At 39.4% G+C, this 18,879-nt stretch overlaps 1 protein-coding gene across 5 annotated transcripts in view; it reads left to right on the plus strand.

Moving 5' to 3' along the window:
- The window catches only part of ARHGEF6 (Rac/Cdc42 guanine nucleotide exchange factor 6), a 129,152-nt gene that overhangs the window by 77,242 nt on the left and 33,031 nt on the right, over window positions 1-18,879 (plus strand). For all 5 annotated transcript variants that reach the window (XM_059680246.1, XM_059680244.1, XM_059680247.1 and 2 more), the window contains one exon: window positions 551-673. In XM_059680246.1, the coding sequence (XP_059536229.1) occupies window positions 551-673 (123 nt within the window). The remainder of the gene's footprint in view (window positions 1-550; window positions 674-18,879) is intronic.

Consider the following 18,879-nt stretch of genomic DNA (forward strand, 5'->3'; position numbering starts at 1 on the left):
ACAGGTAGGAGAAAGTCCAATGAATATGACAAAATTGTTATAATAAGTATCTCTGAATGGTGGAATCCTGAGTACTTTTTTCTTCCTGGTATTTGTCTGATTTTTCCATAAATGAAAGCAGGTGGTTTGTAATTTTAAAAATCCTGAGGCCACCCTGCCTAGCAAGCACCAGGCCACCAAGACTATGTAATACTTCTTTTTGGATTTTATTAGTTTTGTTTATACTTGAACTTCATCTAAATTAGCCAAGAGTATTTTTAGTATGGCCAGTAAAATTTGAATATTATAATTTGAACAAGCATTTTAGAAGAAAACCCTACCTACTGTTTCTAAATAAGTATCTGACCCTATGTATTGGCCTATGTTTGGTGATTAGAGTTACAGCAGCAGTCAAGAATTTGTGTTTCATGGATAAAATGGTTGTAATAGAGTTTCTCCTTTAACTTTGGCAGAATTTGAAATGTTTGCATGTTCCTGGTATTAATTTGAATCATCTTCCTTTCTCCCCTGTTTTCTGTTTTACATTATGTTCCACCTGTTTTACCTACAGATTTCCAGAAAACCAACACAAAGTAGGAGGTTGTCTACTGAACCTCATGCCTCATTTTAAATCCATGTATTTGGCTTACTGTGCGAATCATCCTTCAGCTGTAAATGTACTCACCCAACACAGGTAAATCATTAACATTTTCCCAAAAAAACTGTTTTACAGTGAGACCCTTTCCTAGAACCATCTCATTTGGAAATCTAAGTTCTCCAGTAGAACTCTTAATTATTCCCATTCATCATGCCAGGAATTGATTCATTGTTACATGTACAGTGGGGCCTTGACTTACGAGTTTAATTCGTTCCATGACGGGGCTTGTAACTCAAACTACTCGTATGTCAAATCATAAAGTGAACAAGTGAGACACATGATGCTGGGCTGATGTTGTGGCATTCACTGTGACGTTCGCTGCGCCAACTAGGGGTGGGGTATCTGAAACTGGCTCGTAACCCGAATTTTAGCTCGCAACTCAAAGCAAAAAATCAGCCGAGAGATGGCTCGTATCTCGAAAAACTCATTAGTCGGGACACTTGTAAGTCAAGGCCCCACTGTATTGAGTGTTTATCAATTCAACAAATAATCTACTGAGCACCTAATATGTGCAAGATCCTGTACTAGCTGGTGGGGATACAGCAGTGAACAAGGAAGAGAATGTCCCTCTCTTCATGGAGCATAGTATCTTGATGGAAATGCAGGCATGAAATTAAATATTGTAAACATGTTGTATACTAAAGGGTAATTAAAAAGATGCAGTGAGAATTTGCAACATGATATCAACTTAGTGTGGGGTGAGGGGAAGATTGGAGAAGGTGTTCCTGAAGTAAAATTCTATTTAGAGCCAATGGGTTAGCCTTTCCCTGCCCCAGTGAATGTTTTATCTGGGATGCTGGCAAGTAGCTAAACCACTTAGGTTAATCTCTTTCAATTTTCTATTTTCTGGTAGGGGAAGTCTCAGACAGTGTTATGGCTAAAAGGCAGCTATTAACATGGAAAAATGGAAGGAAACTAACACTGTGAACTTTGTGTCAGGTACTTTAAGCACAGGGCTTATAATAATTATACACTGAATATAAATTGTTTCTGATTCCATGGAGAACAACAGAATAGTAGTGTCTCCTTTAAGAGTTCTTGCAAGGGACTAGGATAAATCTTCTACCTTCCTTTACCCTCCGATTACCTATCCCTGACACATTTGCTGGGACATTTATCTGGGCCAGAACACTGTACGATAGGCTTAAAGATGCAGCTTTAACTTTTAAATCATGTGCTAGAAATCTGGGTGGAACAGTAGCAAGAACAACACACACAGCTCTTAGGACTTAACCTGGAGACTAGATTCATAATGGACACCAATTCTGGAGACTGCTCAATAATGAAAAGAATATTCTTCTCAGAGAAATCAAGATGGCGGCATAGGTAAACACTGAAAATTGCTGCCTCGCACAACAACTTCAAAAATACAACTAAAATACAAAACGGACATCAACCAGAACCACAGGAAGGCTGGCTGAGTGGAAATTCTACAATTAGAAGGAAAGAAAAAAGCACACTGAGACTCAGAGGAGGTGCAGAAGTAAAGTGCAGAGGTACGAAGGCACACGTGGAAAGGACTGGCAACTGAGGACACGGTTGTCTTCTTCAACCGGGAGGGAGTCTCAAGTTTCCGACGGCTCTGAACTCCAGTTTTGGGTGAGTCTTTGGGGACCCAGACTCATACGGGGAGAAACTGGACTGTCTGGCATTGGTCGGACCTCGAGGGCAGCTTTCTCTCAGAGGTGCTTGCAGCAATTACCGACACTGAGATGCAGGACCTCTTAGGGTAGGGCTGAGGAGCAGCCATAGTTGCTTGCTCCAGCCTGTTGATCTCCTGAGACCCCACCCCACCCAAGCTGTTTGCAGATACTTTTGCATATGAAAGGCCTGGCCCTTTGCAATCTAAAATTACCTAACAAACTGCAGCTGGGTCAGAGAGACCCATAACTTCCAAAAGAAGGCCCAAGGCCCCACAGCAGCTTGCATTGCTTCACAGCTGGGCCTCATCTGGGCACCTCCAAACCCCAAACAAAGAAGAGTAATCTGAAGATCTCTCCATAACTCCTGCTGGGTAGCCTCAGGCAGAGGCTAAATTAGTACCTCCTTAGAGATCCAAGTGCCAGTGTACCAAGTGGTCCGAGTGGGACCATCCAGATTACAACTCCTCAGATCCATAAGGGACACACTTAGGGGGAAGACTCAGTGAGCATCAAAGCCCCACTGAAGCAAGTCTTTCCCCATAAGGGTGTCTTCAGCACAGAAGTTCTCCCACTGCAGACACAGCTGATTCTCACAGCCAATTGGCCTGGAGGTCAATTACTCCCAGTGATACCTACAACAATCAAGGCTTAACTACAAGACTGTGCACAAAGCCCACAAAGGGGTGCACCAAGAATGTCCACCTCAGGTAATTGGGGAGGCTGAGCCACTGGGTCCTATAGGACACCTAGCGCACAAAGCCACTCTATCAATACAAGGAAGCATAAAAAATGCGGAGACAAAGAAACAGGTCACAAATGACAGAAATGGAGGACAGCAAACTTCTGGCTATAGAGTTCAAAACCATGGTTATAAGATTTTTCAAGAACTTTCTAGAAACCGCCAATAAATGTAGTGAGACCCTCGATAAATCTAGTGAGACCCTCGAGGTTATGAAAAAGTACCAACTAGAAATTAAGCATACACTGGCTGAAATAAAGAATATTATACAGACTTCCAACAGCAGACTAGAGGATCGCAAGAATCAAGTCAAAGATTTGAAATATGAAGAAGCAAGAAACACCCAACTGGAAAAACAAAAAGAAAAAAGAATCCAAAAATATGAAGATAGTGTAAGGAGCCTCTGGGACAACTTCAAGTGTACCAACATCCGAATTATGGGGGTGCCAGAAGAAGAGAGAGAGAAAGATATTGAAAACCTATTTGAAAAAATAATGACAGAAAAATTCCCCTACCTGGTGAAAGAAATAGACTTACAAGTCCAGGAAGCCCAGAGAACCCCAAACAAAAGGAATCCAAAGAGGACCACACCAAGACACATCATAATTAAAATGCCAAGAGCAAAAGACAAAGAGAGAATCTTAAAAGCAGCAAGAGAAAAACAGTCAGTTACCTACAAGGGAGTACCCATACGACTGTCAGCTGATTTCTCAACAGAAACTATGCAGGCCTAGAAGGGAGTGGCAAGAAATATTCAAAGTGATGAATAGCAAGAACCTACAACCAAGATTACTTTACCCAGCAAAGCTATCATTCAGAATAGAAGGTCAGATAAAGAGCTTCACAGATAAGAAAAAGCTAAAGGAGTTCATCACCACCAAACCAGTATTATATGAAGTGCTGAAAGGTATCCTTTAAGAAGAGGAAGAAGAAGAAAAAGGTAAAGATACAAATTATGAACAACAAATACACATCTATCAACAAGTGAATCTAAAAATCAAGTGAATAAATAATCTGATGAACAGAATAAACTGGTGAATGTAGTAGAATCATGTGCATAAGAAGGGAGTGGACTGACTATTCTTGGGGGAGAAAGGGGTGTGGGGGGTGCAGGAAGAGACTGGACAAAAATTGTACACCTCTGAATGAGGACAGTGCGGGGGGGTAAAGGCAGAGTGTGGGGTGGGAACTGGGTGGAGGGGAGCTATGGGGGGAAAAAAGAGGAACAACTGTAATAGTCTGAACAATAAAGATTTAATTAAAAACAAACAAACAAACAAACAAACAAACGAAAAAGAATATTCTTCTCTTAGCCTAGCCCAAACTTGAACTCCTAGAGCTAGGCTAGAACACTAGTTGATACTGACCCTCAGAAGTGGCAGTAATTTTGTGTGTGTTTTTTTCTGGTTTGTAAGGAGCTTTATTGACTTCATAGAGCTGTTATGTAAGGACATTTTTAATGTAGAATTCAGTAGTTCCTATTTGAAGGTACATTTTATTCTCCTGATCAAAGTTATGAATTCTTATGGAATAGTAAATATGGAAGTTGAATTTATAGAAAGAGAAGCCATGACTCTGGGTTATTTAGGCAAGTGCTTAAAGCTCATAACCTAATATATAAAAGGCCAGGGTTGTAACTACCAATCATGACCGAAGGCTGACCAACAGGGAAGTCCTTCAGTCAGCACTGGGTTGCTGTGGCGACCCAGCACTGATTGTCCCGCTGCAGCCTGGTGACCCAGCACTGACTGCCCAGGGGGCTGAGACCCACAGAGAGAGGCAGGGTCTGATCTGTAGCTTCAGTGGCAGCTGTTGATCGGTACTTGCCTTTCTCTTTCTCTCCCTTTTTCTTTCCGGGCTTTGCCAGCAGCCAGGCCTTTCTTTCTCTCCTGGCCTTGGCAGGGGCTACTGTTCAGCCCTGCCTCTCTGATCAGGCCCAGAGATAGGCCCAGAGATGCTTACTGGCATAGGAACCGACCGATCAGAACCAAATGTGGGTGCTGTGAAAAACCAATGGCTGCCTAGGAGGTGGAGATTTTGATGTTGAATGGCATAGGAACCAACCAATCAGAACCAGATGTGGGTGCTGTGAAAAACCAATGGCTGCCTAGGAGGCAGAGCTTCTGACACTGACTTACATAGAAATTGACCAATCAGAACCAAATTGGCCAGCAGAGGAGGGCAGTTGGGGGCAACCAGGCTGGCAGGGGAGGGCTGTTAGGGGTGATCAGGCTGACAGGCAGAGGCAGTTAGGGGTGATTAGGCAGGCAGGCAGGTGAGTAGTTAGGAGCCAGTGGTCCCAGACTGCGAGATGGATGTCTAACTGCCGGTTTAGGCCTGATCCTTAATTGAAGAGGGTGCAGGCTGGGCTGAGGGAACAACCCCTCTGTGCACAAATTTCATGCATCGGGCCTCTAGTTAGCTAATAATAACATTGACTATGTGCCAGGCACATGATTTAAAAGTCTATACCAGGTTTCAAGTTATACTACAAAGCCACTGTAGTCAAAACAGCCTGGTATTGGAACAAGAACAGGCATATAGATGAATGGAACAGAACACAGAACCCAGAAATCAACCCAAGCCAATTAATATTTGACAAAGGGGGCAAGAGTATACAATGGAGTCAAGATAGTCTCTTCAATAAATGGTGTTGGGAAAATTGGACAGTTACATGCAAAAAAATGAAACTAGACCACTAACTTACACCATACACAAAAATAAACTCAAAATGGATAAAGGGCTTAAATGTAAGATGGGAAACCATAAAAATCTTAGAAGAAGCTATAGGCAGCAAAATAGCGGACATTTGTTGTAGCAATATCTTTACCGATACAGCTTCTAGGGCAAAGGAAACCAAGTAGAAAATAAACAGATGGGACTACATCAAAATAAAGAGCTCCTGCACAGCAAAAGAAACCATCAACAAAATTAAAGGGAGCCCACTGTATGCAAGAACATATTTGGCAATGATACATTTGATAAGGAGTTAATGTCTAAAATATATAAGGAATGCATACAACTTAACAAAAGGAAGATAAACAACCCAGTTAAAAAATGGGCAAAGGACCTAAATAGAGACTTCTCCAAAGTGGATATACAGATGGCCAAGAGATGTATGAAAAAATGCTCAAAGTCAGTAATAATTAGAGAGATGCAAATTAAAACAACAATGAAGTATATCAGCTCACACCTGTCAGAATGGCTACTATTAACAAATCAAAAAATGACAAGTGCTGGCAAGGATGTGGAGAAAAGGGGACTCTAGTACACTGCTGGTGGGAATGCAGACTGGTGCAGCCATTATGGAAAACAGTATGGAGTTTCCTTAAAATATTAAATATAGAACTCCCATTTGACCTGTAATCTGACTTCTAGGAATATAGCCAAAGAAACCCGAAGCACCAATTAGAATGTATGCACTCCTATATTCATAGAAGTGTTATTTACAATAGCTAAGATCTGGATTACTTAGTGTTTTCTACATATAAAATCATGTCATCTGTAAACAGAGATCATTTCTGTTGGGTGTTTCCTTCCTCCACGTTCTGTGTGGAGTAGGGTTCGGTATCTGAAAGAGGAGCCGCACAACAAATGAGAGAAAAAGACACGAGATAATTTTGCAATATTGGGGGACCAGGTGGCAAGTCCTGAAGGACTTCCTCTGTGCTCAGACCTCACCAAGCTTTTATTGATTTGGGATGCCCCCATAGCATAGCCCTTAGGCAGGTGACCCCCTAGTAACAAGCAGACTAGCCCATCATCAAGGATTTACATAATAATAAATGGGGGAGTAGTTTCAGCTACCACTGTCTGGACAAACAGAGGTGGCGCCTAGCTCCGACCTTTGCTAGGGCTTCAAAGGCACCCAGCCTTCGTTCGGGGGGTTCTCTGTCTACACTTATCAGATAGTAAAGGCAATAAACAGTTTCCCACAATTTCACTTCCTTTTCTATTTAGATGACTTTTAATTATTTTTGTGTCAAATCGCTCTAGCTAGGACTTCCAGTATTATGTTGAATTGAAGTTGCAAAAGTGGACATCCATACCTTGTTCTGAATCTTATAGGGAAAGCTTTCAGTTTTTCACAATTGAGTATGATGTGAACGGCATGCTTTTCATCTATGTCCTTTTAATGTTGATGTAATTTCTTTCTATTCCTAATTAGTTGAGTGTTTTCTTAATAAAAAAGAGTGTTAAATCTTGTCAAATGCCTTTTCTACATCTATTGGAACGATTGTGTGATTTTTATCCTTTGTCCCTTTAATGTGGTGTATAACATTGATTGATTTTCATGTGTTGAACTATTACTTGCATCCTAGGGATAAATCTCACTTGGTCATGGGGTATAATCCTTTTAATATGCTGTTGAATTTGGTTTGCTAGTGTTTTGTTGAGGATTTTTGCATCTACATTAATCAGGATATTGGCCTGTAGTTTTTGTTTCTTTTTTTACAATTGAGATAATATTAGTTAATAACATTATATGAGTTTCAGGTGGACAATACTATAATTTTTTTCTTCTTTTTTAAATTTTATTCATTTATTTTTTTATTAAATCTTTATTGTTCAGATTATTACATTTGTTCCTCTTTTTTCCCCCCCATAACTCCCCTCTTCCCAGTTCCCACCCCACCCTCCACCCTCACTCCCCACCCACTGTCCTCATCCATAGGTGCACGATTTTTGTCCACTCTCTTCCCGCATCCCCCACACCCCCCCCAAGAATAGTCAGTCCACTCCCTTTCTATGCCCCTGATTCTATTATAATCACCAGATCATTCTGTTCATCAGATTATTCACTTGATTTTCAGATTCACTTGTTGATAGATGCATGTTTGTTGTTCATAATTTGTATCTTTACCTTTTTCTTCTTCTTCCTCTTCTTAAAAGATACCTTTCAGCATTTCATATAATACTGGTTTGGTGGTGATGAACTCCTTTAGCTTTTTCTAATCTGTGAGGCTCTTTATCTGGCCTTCAATTCTGGATGATAGCTTTGCTGGATAAAGTAATCTTGGTATTCATCACTTTGAATATTTCTTGCCACTCCCTTCTGGCATGCAAAGTTTCTGTTGAGAAATCAGCTGACAGTCGTATGGGTACTCCCTTGTAGGTAACTGACTGTTTTTCTCTTGCTGCTTTTAAGATTCTCTCTTTGTCTTTTGCTCTTGGCATTTTAATTATAATGTGTCTTGGTGTGGTCCTCTTTGGATTCCTTTTGTTTGGGGTTATCTGTGCTTCCTGGACTTGTAAGTCTATTTCTTTCACCAGGTAGGGGAAGTTTTCTGTCATTTTTTCAAATAGGTTTTCAATATCTTTCTCTCTCTCTTCTTCTGGCACCCCTAAAATTCGGATGTTGGTGCGCTTGAAGCTGTCCCAGAGGCTCCTTATGCTATCTTCGTATTTTTGGATTCTTTTTTCATTTTGCTTTTCTGGTTGGGTGTTTTTTGCTTCTTCATATTTCTTTCTTTCTTTTTTTTTGCATATCTTTTTTTTTAATTAAATCTTTATTGTTCAGATTATTACATTTGTTCCTTTTTTTTCCCCCCATAACTCCCCTCCTCCCAGTTCCCGCCCCACCCTCCGCCCTCACTCCCCACCCACTGTCCTCATCCATAGGTGCACGATTTTTGTCCAGTCTCTTCCCACATCTCCCACACCCCTTTCCCCCCCCAAGAATAGTCAGTCCATTCCCTTTCTATGTCCCTGATTCTATTATAATCAACAGTTCATTCTGTTCATCAGATTATTTATTCACTTGATTCTTAGATTCACTTGTTGATAGATGCATATTTGTTGTTCATAATTTGTATCTTTACCTTTTTCTTCCTCTTCCTCTTCTTAAAGGATACCTTTCAGCATTTCATATAATCCTGGTTTGGTGGTGATGAACTCCTTTAGCTTTTCCTTATCTGTGAAGCTCTTTATCTGACCTTCAATTCTGAATGATAGCTTTGCTGGATAAAGTAATCTTGGTTGTAGTTTCTTGGTATTCATCACTTTGAATATTTCTTGCCACTCCCTTCTGGCCTGCAAAGTTTCTGTTGAGAAATCAGCTGACAGTTGTATGGGTATTCCCTTGTAGGTAACTGAGTTACTTTCTCTTGCTGTTTTTAAGATTCTCTCTTTATCTTTTGCTCTTGGCATTTTAATTATGATGTGTCTTGGTGTGGTCCTCTTTGGATTCCTTTTGTTTGGGGTTCTCCGCGCTTCTTGGACCTGTAAGTCCATTTCTTTCACCAGGTGGGGGAAGTTTTCTGTCATTATTTCTTCAAATAGGTTTTCAATATCTTGCTCTCTCTCATCTTCTGGCAGCCCTATAATTCTGATGTTGGTACGCTTGAAGCTGTCCCAGAGGCTCCTTACACTATCCTCGCATTTTTGGATTCTTTTTTCATTTTGCTTTTCCCGTTGGATGTTTTTTTGCTTCCTCACAATTCAAATCATTGACTTGATTCTTGCGCTCCTCTGGTCTGCTGTCGGGCGTCTGTTTAATATTCGTTATTTCAGACCGTGTGTGCTTAATTTCTAGTTGGTTCCCCAATATAAGATCGAGGGTCTTATTAGTTTTCGTGTAGATCTCATTAAGTCTATCGGCAGCTTCTAAACAGTTCTTGAGAGACCTTAAAAGTGTGGTTCTGAACTCTATTTCTTCCATTGACAATTTTGTCCTGTTTCTTTGTCTCTGCATTTTGTTATGCTTCTTTGGTGCACCCCCTAGTGGTCTTTGTTCACAGTCTTATAGATAAATCTTGATTGTTGTAGCTAATTCCAGGGAGGGTTTGACCTCCAGGCCAAGTGGCTATGAGAATCAGCTGTGTCAGCAGTGAGAGAACTTCTGTCCTCTAGGGAGGTGCTAATCTAGCCTTTGCCTGAGGCTATCCGGTAAATGCCTCTGTGCAGGGCTTGGGCGGGGCGGGTCGCACAGGATCAACAGGGTGGGCCGGAGAGAGCAGTTATGGCGGCTCTCAGTCCTGTCCCCAGGGGCTCTGCCTCTCTGAGTCCCAGCACCCGCTGCAAGGCTCGGAGAGAAAGCTGCACTCGCTCTGACCGATGCCAGACAGTCCGCTTCTCCCGTTTGAGCCTGGGTCCCTAAAGACTCGCCTGTATCTGGAGCTCAGAGTCTGCGACTCCCTCCCGATTGAAAACAACAACCACGGTTTTGAACTCTATATCCAGTAGTTTGCTTTCCTCCATTTCTGTCATTTGTGTCCTGTTTCTTTGTCTCCACATTTTTTATGCTTCCCTGTGTTGATACAGTGGTTTTCTGTGCTAAGTTTCCTTTAGGGCCCAGTGGTTCAGCCTCCCCAATTACCTGAGGAGGACACTCTTGGTGCACTCCCTTGTGGTCTTTGTGTATAGTCTTGTTGTAGTTAAGCCTTGATTGTTGTAGGTATCACTGGGAGGAATTGGCCTCCAGACCAATTGGCTGTGAGAATCAGCTGTGTCCACGGAGCTGCAAACTGGATGGTCCCACTCTGACCTCTGGCTTTCCTGGCTCCTGGATCTCTAGAGAGGTGCCAATCTAGCCTTTGCCTGAGGCTATCCAGGAAAAGCCTCCCTGCAGGGCTTGGGCGGGGCGGGTCCCACAGGATCAACAGGGTGGGGCTAGCAGTTATGGCTGCTCTCAGTCTTGCCCTCAGAGGCTTTGCTTCTCAAATTCCTGGTAATGGCTGCAAGCCCCTCGGAGAGAAAGCTGCCCTCAAGTTCCAACCGCTGCCAGACAGTCCCGCTTCTCCTGTATGAGTCTGGGTCCTTAGAGACTCGCCCGGAACTGGAGCTCAGAGCCTGAGACTCCCTCCCGATTGAAAACGACAACCGCGCCCTCAGCCACCAGCCCGCTCTGCATGCACCTCCGCACCTTAGTATTTTACTTTGGCACTGCGCCTCCTCTGAGTCTCGGTATGCTTTTCTCTTTCCTTCTAGTTGTAGAATTTCCACTCAGCCAGCCTTCCTGTGGTTCTGGGTGATGTCCGTTCTGTCTTTTAGTTGTATTTTTGAAGTGGTTGTGTGAGGCAGCAATCTCCAGTGTTTACCTATGCCGCCATCTTGGTTTCTCTGCCTCTTTTTTCTTATTGTTGAAAATATTACAGCAGTCCCCTTTGTTTGTTTGTTTGCCCCATTGACCTCTTCCACCCCACACCAGCCTCTCCCAGGCCTTCACTACTCTATTATCTATGAATACTATAATTTGGTATCTGTATACACTGTAGTGTGATTACCACCAAAAGTCTAGTTTCCATCTGTCACCATATACTAACCTTTACCCATTTTGCCCTCCCCTGCCTTCTTCAATTCTGGTCACCATCAATATGTTGTCTGTATCTATATGTTTGATTTTATTTTGTTTTGTTTTGTTGGTTTGTTTCTTTTTTAGTTTTATTTTCCACATATGAGTAAAATTGCATAGCTTTTGTTCTTTTTCATTTGACTTATTTCACTTAGCATAATACTCTCAAGATACATCCATGTTATTGCAATGGCAATGTTTCCTCTTTTTTTATAGCTGAGTAGTATTTCACTCTATCTATCTATCTATCTATCTATCTATCTATCTATCTATCATCTATTTAATCACATGTTCTTTACCCATTCATCTATTGATGGACGCTTTGGTTGTTTCCATATATTTTGTGCATAGTTATCCTATCTAATAAAGAGGGAATATGCTAATTGACCCTCACACCATCACAAAGATGGTGGCACTCACAGCCAATAAGGAGGGAATATGCTAATTGACTGTCCCACCCTCAAAGATGGCAGCACCCACAGCCAATAAGGAGGGAGTATGCTAATTAACTACTATGCCTCAAAGATGGTGGCACCCACAGCCAATAAGGAATAAATATGCTAATTGGCTGCCACACCCTCAAAGATGGCGGCACCCACAGCCACAAGATGGCCAGCAGGGGAGGGCAGTTGTGGGCTGTCAGACCAGCAGGGGAGGGCATTTGGGGGCGACCAGGCCTGCAGGGGAGGGCAGTTAGGGGTGACCAGGCTGGCAGGGGAGGGCAGTTGGGGGCCACCAGGCCGGCAGGGGAGCAGTTAGGCATCGATCAGGGTGGCAGGGGTGTGGTTAGGGGGTGATCAGGCTGGCAGGCAGAAGCAGTTAGGGCAGTCAGGAAGGCAGGCAGGCAAGCAGTTGGGAGCCAGCGGTTCCAGATTGTGAGAGGGATGTCTGACTGCCTGTGGGATCGGGCCTAAACCAGCAGTCAGACATCCCCTGAGAGGTCCCAGATTGGAGAGAGTGCAAGCTGGGCTGAGGGAAACCCCCCACAGTGCATGAATTTCGTGCATCAGGCCTCTAGTTGTAAATAATGGTGTTATAAACATGGGGATGCAGATATGTCTTCCAGATAGTGATTTTATTTCCTTTGGATAAATACCCAGAAATGGAATTACTAAATCATATGGTAGTAATATCTTTAATATTTTGAAGAACTTCCATACTATTTTCTGTAGTGGCTGCACCAATTTACATTTTCACCAACAATGAACAAGGGTTCCCTTTTCTCCACATCCTCCCCAATACTTGTTATCTCTTGTATTTTTTATGATAGCCATTCTAACATATGTGAGGTGATAGCTTATTGTGGTTTCAGTTTGTATTTTCCTGCTGATTAGTGATGTTGAACACCTTTTTGTGTACCTGTTGGTGATTTGTATGTCTTCTTTGGAAAGATATCTTTTCAGTTCCTTTGGCCATTTGTTAATCTGGTTGTTTCTTTGCTATTGAGTTGTATGAATCAGATTTGTGATTTGCAAGTATTTTCTCTCATTAATAGGCCACCTTTTCATTTTGTTGGTTTCCTTTGCTATGCAGAAGCTTTTTAGTTTGAATAGTCCAATTTGTTTATTTTTTTCTTTTGTTACTTGTGCATTTTGTAAGTACTGGGCTTCAGTTTCTTTGAATTTCCTTGTTGTTTTTTTCTCTCTATTTTTGTGTTTCTAAGAACTCCTTTTAAAATAGAGTCTGAGTCTTTAGCTCTCTCAACTGTAATCCTGTTATTATACTGGAGTCCTGTTGATGTAGTGGCAAGGTGTGCTAGAGGGGATGCAGGCTATAATGTTATGAATAAATTTAATTTTTAATGGACCTAGGTTCCTGAACTTTGACCTTTAGAAATATTCTTTAGCCTTTTCTTTTTCTCCTCTCACTTATGACAGAAAGATGAGAGAGGGTTGGAGCTGACCCCAAGCTAGATTCTCTTGGAGAGCAAGCTTTTATTATGGAGAATGTTCTAGGAGCTTTTCACAGCGGTTGCTTTTCTCTCTCCCTCTCTGAACCACAAGGGGATTTTTCTTAGATTTTTACCATGAGAACCTGAGATGCAGAACCCACAAAAGTGTTGGGGTCCCCAAGGCTGGGTTCCTAGGAGTTTTTAACTGTCGAGCTAGTTAACATTCAGACTCTTGCAATTCATCAAAATTACCATTTGTGTTTTCCTATCAATTATTGTCTCCAGTGGCTTCTTCTGAGGGAAACTGATCTCAGCTCTAATTCTCCGTATTTGCCTGTCTTTGCAGATTTGAGGGTGGTGATTTTCTTGTAATTTCAATTCTCACTGGATCTAAAAAAAAACAAACAATTTTCAGTTTGTTCAGTGTTTTTTCTTATTACAAAGACAGTAAGGATGACTTTTAAGCTCTTTACATGTCAGAGCTGCAAAAAAAAAAAAATCCGTTAATAATTAAAAAAAAATTTAGTGGTTGTTTTGAGGCTTTCCATATGTATATTAACTTGTTAAAATCTAGTTCATGTTTACACTAATGTAATTTTAGTGAGATATACAGATGTTACTACTAGTATAGCGGTCTCCTCTTTCCTTTTTGTGCTATTATTGTTATATATGCTATTACAAGCACAATAATACATAGTTATGATTGCTTAATATAATTTTATATTTACGAATGAAACTGGGAGAAGAAAGGAGAGCAAGGATATATTTATGGCATTTGTTTTATTAACATTCTTATTTGTTATTTTTTTATCATCATTTCTTCTTGTGGATTTGAGTTACTATCTGGTATCATATCCTTATTTCGATAGAACTTTGCTCCCAACCACCTCCATTGTACTGCCTTTATAAAATATATTACATTTCTATATGCTATAGGTCCAACAGTACAATTATATAATATTACTTTATAATATTGTTTTTATATCCGTTAAGGGGAGAAGGAGAAATATGTATTTATAATTGCATAATTACCTTTCATAATTGCATGATTACCTTTACTGGTATTCTATGCTTTTATATGTCGATTTGTATTAACATCTGAATTTACTTGTTTTTATGCTGTAAGTTGAGTATTTCTTGTAAGGTGGATCTTCTAGCAAAGAATTCTCTCAATTTTTTTATTATCTTAGATTGTTTTCATTCCAAATTTTTTGCAAGATACTTTGAGTGGATGCAGAATTATTGGTTAGTAGCTTAGTGTTTTCATGACTCTGAGTATGTCATTCCGCTGCTTTCTGACCTCCATTAATTCTGATAAAAATTAGTTATTAATCTTATTCAGCTTCCCTAGCCCATGATGAGTTGTTTTTCCTCTTTCACTTTTTCAAGATTTTATTTTTGTCTGTCTTTCAGCATTTTTACTATAATTTCTCTGTCTGTGGATCTCTTTGCAATAATCCTACGTGGAATTCATTGAGCTTCTTGGATGTGTATATTGATATTTTTTCTCAAGTTTTGGAAATTTTTAATCATTTATTCAACTATTTTTTCTACTTATCTGTTTCCTCTCCTTTTGGTACTCTCATCATGCATATGTTGTTGTGCTTAAAGATGTCCCACATTTCTCTGAAGCTCATTCATGTTTCTTTTTTTTCTCAGATTGTATTATCTCTGTCATTCTATCTTTAGGTTCATTGATTCTTTCTTATGCCAGTTGAGATCTATCATTGAGAACCTCTAGTGAAATTTTAAAATTCAGTTACTGTACATTTTAACTCCAGAATTTCCGTTTGGTGCTTTCAAATAATTTCTCACTACTGATATTCTCTATTTGATAAGACATTGTCATAGCTTCCTTTAATTCTTTAAGCATGGTCTCCTTTTTTTCTTGGAACACATTATAATTAATACTTTGAAGTCTTTATTAAATCTGACATTTTGTCACATTCACAGATCATTTCTGTTGTCTTCTCCATCCCAACCTGTGTATGGGTCACACATTCCTGTTTCTTTTTTTAAAAATCCACACTTGCCAGGAATTTAGCTTCTTCAAATCAGAATTGAAGCTGATGAGATGTGCTAGTGATATATTTTATCCTTGAATTGGGAGCTGAGGGGGAGAGAGAGACCTGTCTTGGCCACACTTGCCTGGATTGGAGCTTGTGTCAAACTGAGCTGAAAAGAAAGGAGAGTGGGAGATAGCAGGTCATGGCTCAAATGCCTGAACTCTCCCTGTTCTGAGTTTTAGAATATTTTCTTGAATAAGTGTTTTTTCATGTATCATATGCCATTAAGACAATTTCTAGAGACTTAAAACTGTGGCTTTTATGGTTTCCACCAGCTATGCTTGTTCACTGGGAAAGGTCCATGGAGCATCTCATGCCACCATGCTGAAAGTAAAACTCCTTACCATTTCCTTTTAAGCTCCTTTGTGCCACTCCTTGATCTCAGTGTAATTTTTTTACCACTTTAATATTGTTTCAGTTTATAGTTCTGCCACCTAGAAGTTTTGTTACCCAAGGTAATTCACTTACTTCTAATCTGTAGTTTCCTCACTTGTAAAATGAGGATAAAATCACCTACCTTGTTGGGTTGGTATGAGGATTAAATGAAATAATGTATACGAAGTCTACAGCATAAAGCACAAGGTAGTTGTTGTAACTCCCCATTTCTACTTTATTCATCTTCTAACAGCTTCTAATTATTTTTTTGAAAAAATGCGATATTTAAAGTACACAAAGCATTCAGCTTAATTATAGCTGCAATTGGAGTCCTGTATATACTTTCCAATATGTCCTGTTCCCCCTCCCTCATCAGAGGGAACCACAGTCCTGAATTTGTTTTTATCATTTCCAAGAATGTTTGCATATATTACAACCTATCTTCAATAAAGAAAAAAATGGTTCAAGGGCGTTTTTCCTGTGATGGGTACATAAACATCCTGTATGTATAAGGACAGATTTCTTAATAACAACAAAAAGAGATATCTACAATTCTTTTCCTTTTAGTCTGAGAACAGCATTCTGGATAAATATCAGGAAGAAATGGTGTACCTCAAACAACAGCCTTTTGTAGTATTTAAAGAACTTTCTGTGGTAACTCTGTGTGCTAAAATGTTACTGACGGAATTTACCCATATTATGAATCTAATTTTATAAATAATAATAGATATTTCTTCTAACTTTATGATTTAAAGTGTGTTACATTTGTTAATTTAAAGATTCACAACTTTTGGAGGAATTATTTTATGCTGTTTGCTTGATTTTGCTTAGTGATTTTTTTTTTGAGATTTATAATATCCCTAGAAATGGAAGAAGATTAACTGGAGTCCTCTAGAATTGAATTTTTATCTTACTGGTTTATTTACATGTAAGGGGTGAAAATTCAATTATAATACTTGGGATTTTCCTCAGATGTGCTTCTAATATTATCTCAGCTACTTTATATGCATCTTTAATTTATGCTGACATACTAGAGGAAAAGCATAGCTGAATAAAATTTGCATAAAATTCAGATAGAAATCCTGTGTTAGCGGAAGGTTGCAGATGAAATAAGGACATTGGTGGATTTCTGTTCCTTTCCTGATGAATTGTAAGATATTTATAAGCAGGAAAATCACTCCTAGCCTGAGCAGACCAGTCAGTTGAACTGAATCCTTTTGGCCTGCAGGTGGCAATATCATACCAGAAATTAGTGTGGCAGTTGGCAATGAGAAAACGTGCAGCCTTAATAAACACTATGATTGCCTGTTGGTACCTTGTAAAAAATGCAGTAATGTATCATCTGAATTTGGATATATAAGCAGACTCCAGCCTTGGTGTGTTCGTAGATTTACATATATTTGAATAGCTGCCCCAGTCTTTTACTATCCCCTGGGTGAGGTCTTTTGGGATTTCCCCTTTCTCTCCCCTCTGGCTTGCTGCTGTAGCTTATGTTTCTCCCTTACAAAAATACCCACTTTCTTCCCATGCTTCAGTATGATGTCCATTCTTTGCATGAGGGAGAGGAACCCGGAGTTAATAGAGAGGAGGAGAGATTTGGTGCTAAGACAGATCTGGACCTTACTTCTGTCTCTATTGCAGGAACTACCATAAAAACCACAGTGTACTTTTCCTCTTGTTAGTTTTATTAAGTCTCTGTTATCACTGTTGTCAGCAGTGAAGACTTTAGGAAAAACCCAAAGAATTGTGTCTTTGCTTTGGGGACAAGGAGCATAGGAAAAAATCAGATTAGATTCTGTTCTGTTTCTGTCTTTGAGCATCCAGGGAAAGGAGAAAGTGAGACTGGACACAAACAAAATGTGGTGGGGACAAAAAAAGCAGCAGACAGCCTAGTCTCTGAGACTGGATAAATGAAAAAGGGATAATAGATAACTACCCAACCCAACTGAGCGGCATCCTTGGAATTTTCCACTGACTAGATGCCAGGGCCTCCCAGATCCTCATGTCTCACCTCCCCTTTCTAGGCCACAGTGATTCCCATGAAAGGCTGGTATGGAGAGGAAATAAATATCTGATCTTTTTCTAGCTGTTCTAGGTAGAGTTATCATTATTCAAAGTAGCAATCTTATGCAGAGGTTCCACAAAAACACAGGTACATGATATGGTTAAGCTCTGTAGTTATATTACAATGTAAGATAGTTTTCTTGAGCTTTCCAGCCCAACCCAGAACATACCAGAACCTCATCCACCATGAATTTTATGAGATAAATGTATGTTGAGTTTCAAACAAAGTTTATACATTGAGAAATGCTTCTGTTTTGTCATATCATATATATATAGAGAACATATTAAGCTTGAAAAGCAAGTCTTAACTCACATTTCAAACAAGCTGTATAAAATTAAAAACTGCATTTTATAGACAGATTGTTCTTTGGTGTAATGATATACAGGGTGGGAAGAAGTAGATTTACAGTTGTTCATATAGAAAATAATACAATAATTAATAAATAATAATTAATAAATAATAATACAAGAATAAACTCTGTGTATCCTGTACTCACAACTGTAAACCTACTTTTGCCATAACCTATATTGATTTTTGTGTATGTTAATTTGTATATTAAATTTATTTGGCTAAATGAAAATATACATTTTATAATCTATTTATCATAACAGACAGTTGCTTTATGTGATAGTTTTGTTCTTTTGTTGTACTAGTATAATGTTCTTTCCTCTTTAAAATTTTATTTTTCAATTACAGTAGTAAAATGTGTTTTATTTCCAATAACCAGTGTTCTCATATTATACTAAAAAATTTGAAAGCTTTTTTATAATATTTAATAAGTCTAGAAGTTAAAATGCTGCATGGGAAACAATAACAGCGAACACATTAGCATTTGCTTTTAAGTGTTGTATCACTTGTATTAATTAGAGTAGAATGTTGAGAATATGGGCGGTTACTTAGTCATGGAAAGAAAAAAGTAAGACTTGTTTAGTCAATTGAAAAGAAATTAGGAAAGTGATTTTCTCTAAATTACACTTCTACTCAAATGCACTCCCCAAGTTCCAGTTATTTTCCTAATTATATTTTATATTTCATGAATTTTTAAACCTCTTTGTGCACTTTATGCTTTTGGTTGGAAATTAAACATCAATTGGATTTCAATTAAAAATGTAGTTTTTAAAGATGCTATTTTAGCAAGGTATTTGCCTTGGAATAATAATAATAGTAATA

The sequence above is a fragment of the Myotis daubentonii genome, chromosome X (genome assembly GCF_963259705.1).
Source record: "Myotis daubentonii chromosome X, mMyoDau2.1, whole genome shotgun sequence".
Lineage (NCBI taxonomy): Eukaryota > Metazoa > Chordata > Mammalia > Chiroptera > Vespertilionidae > Myotis > Myotis daubentonii.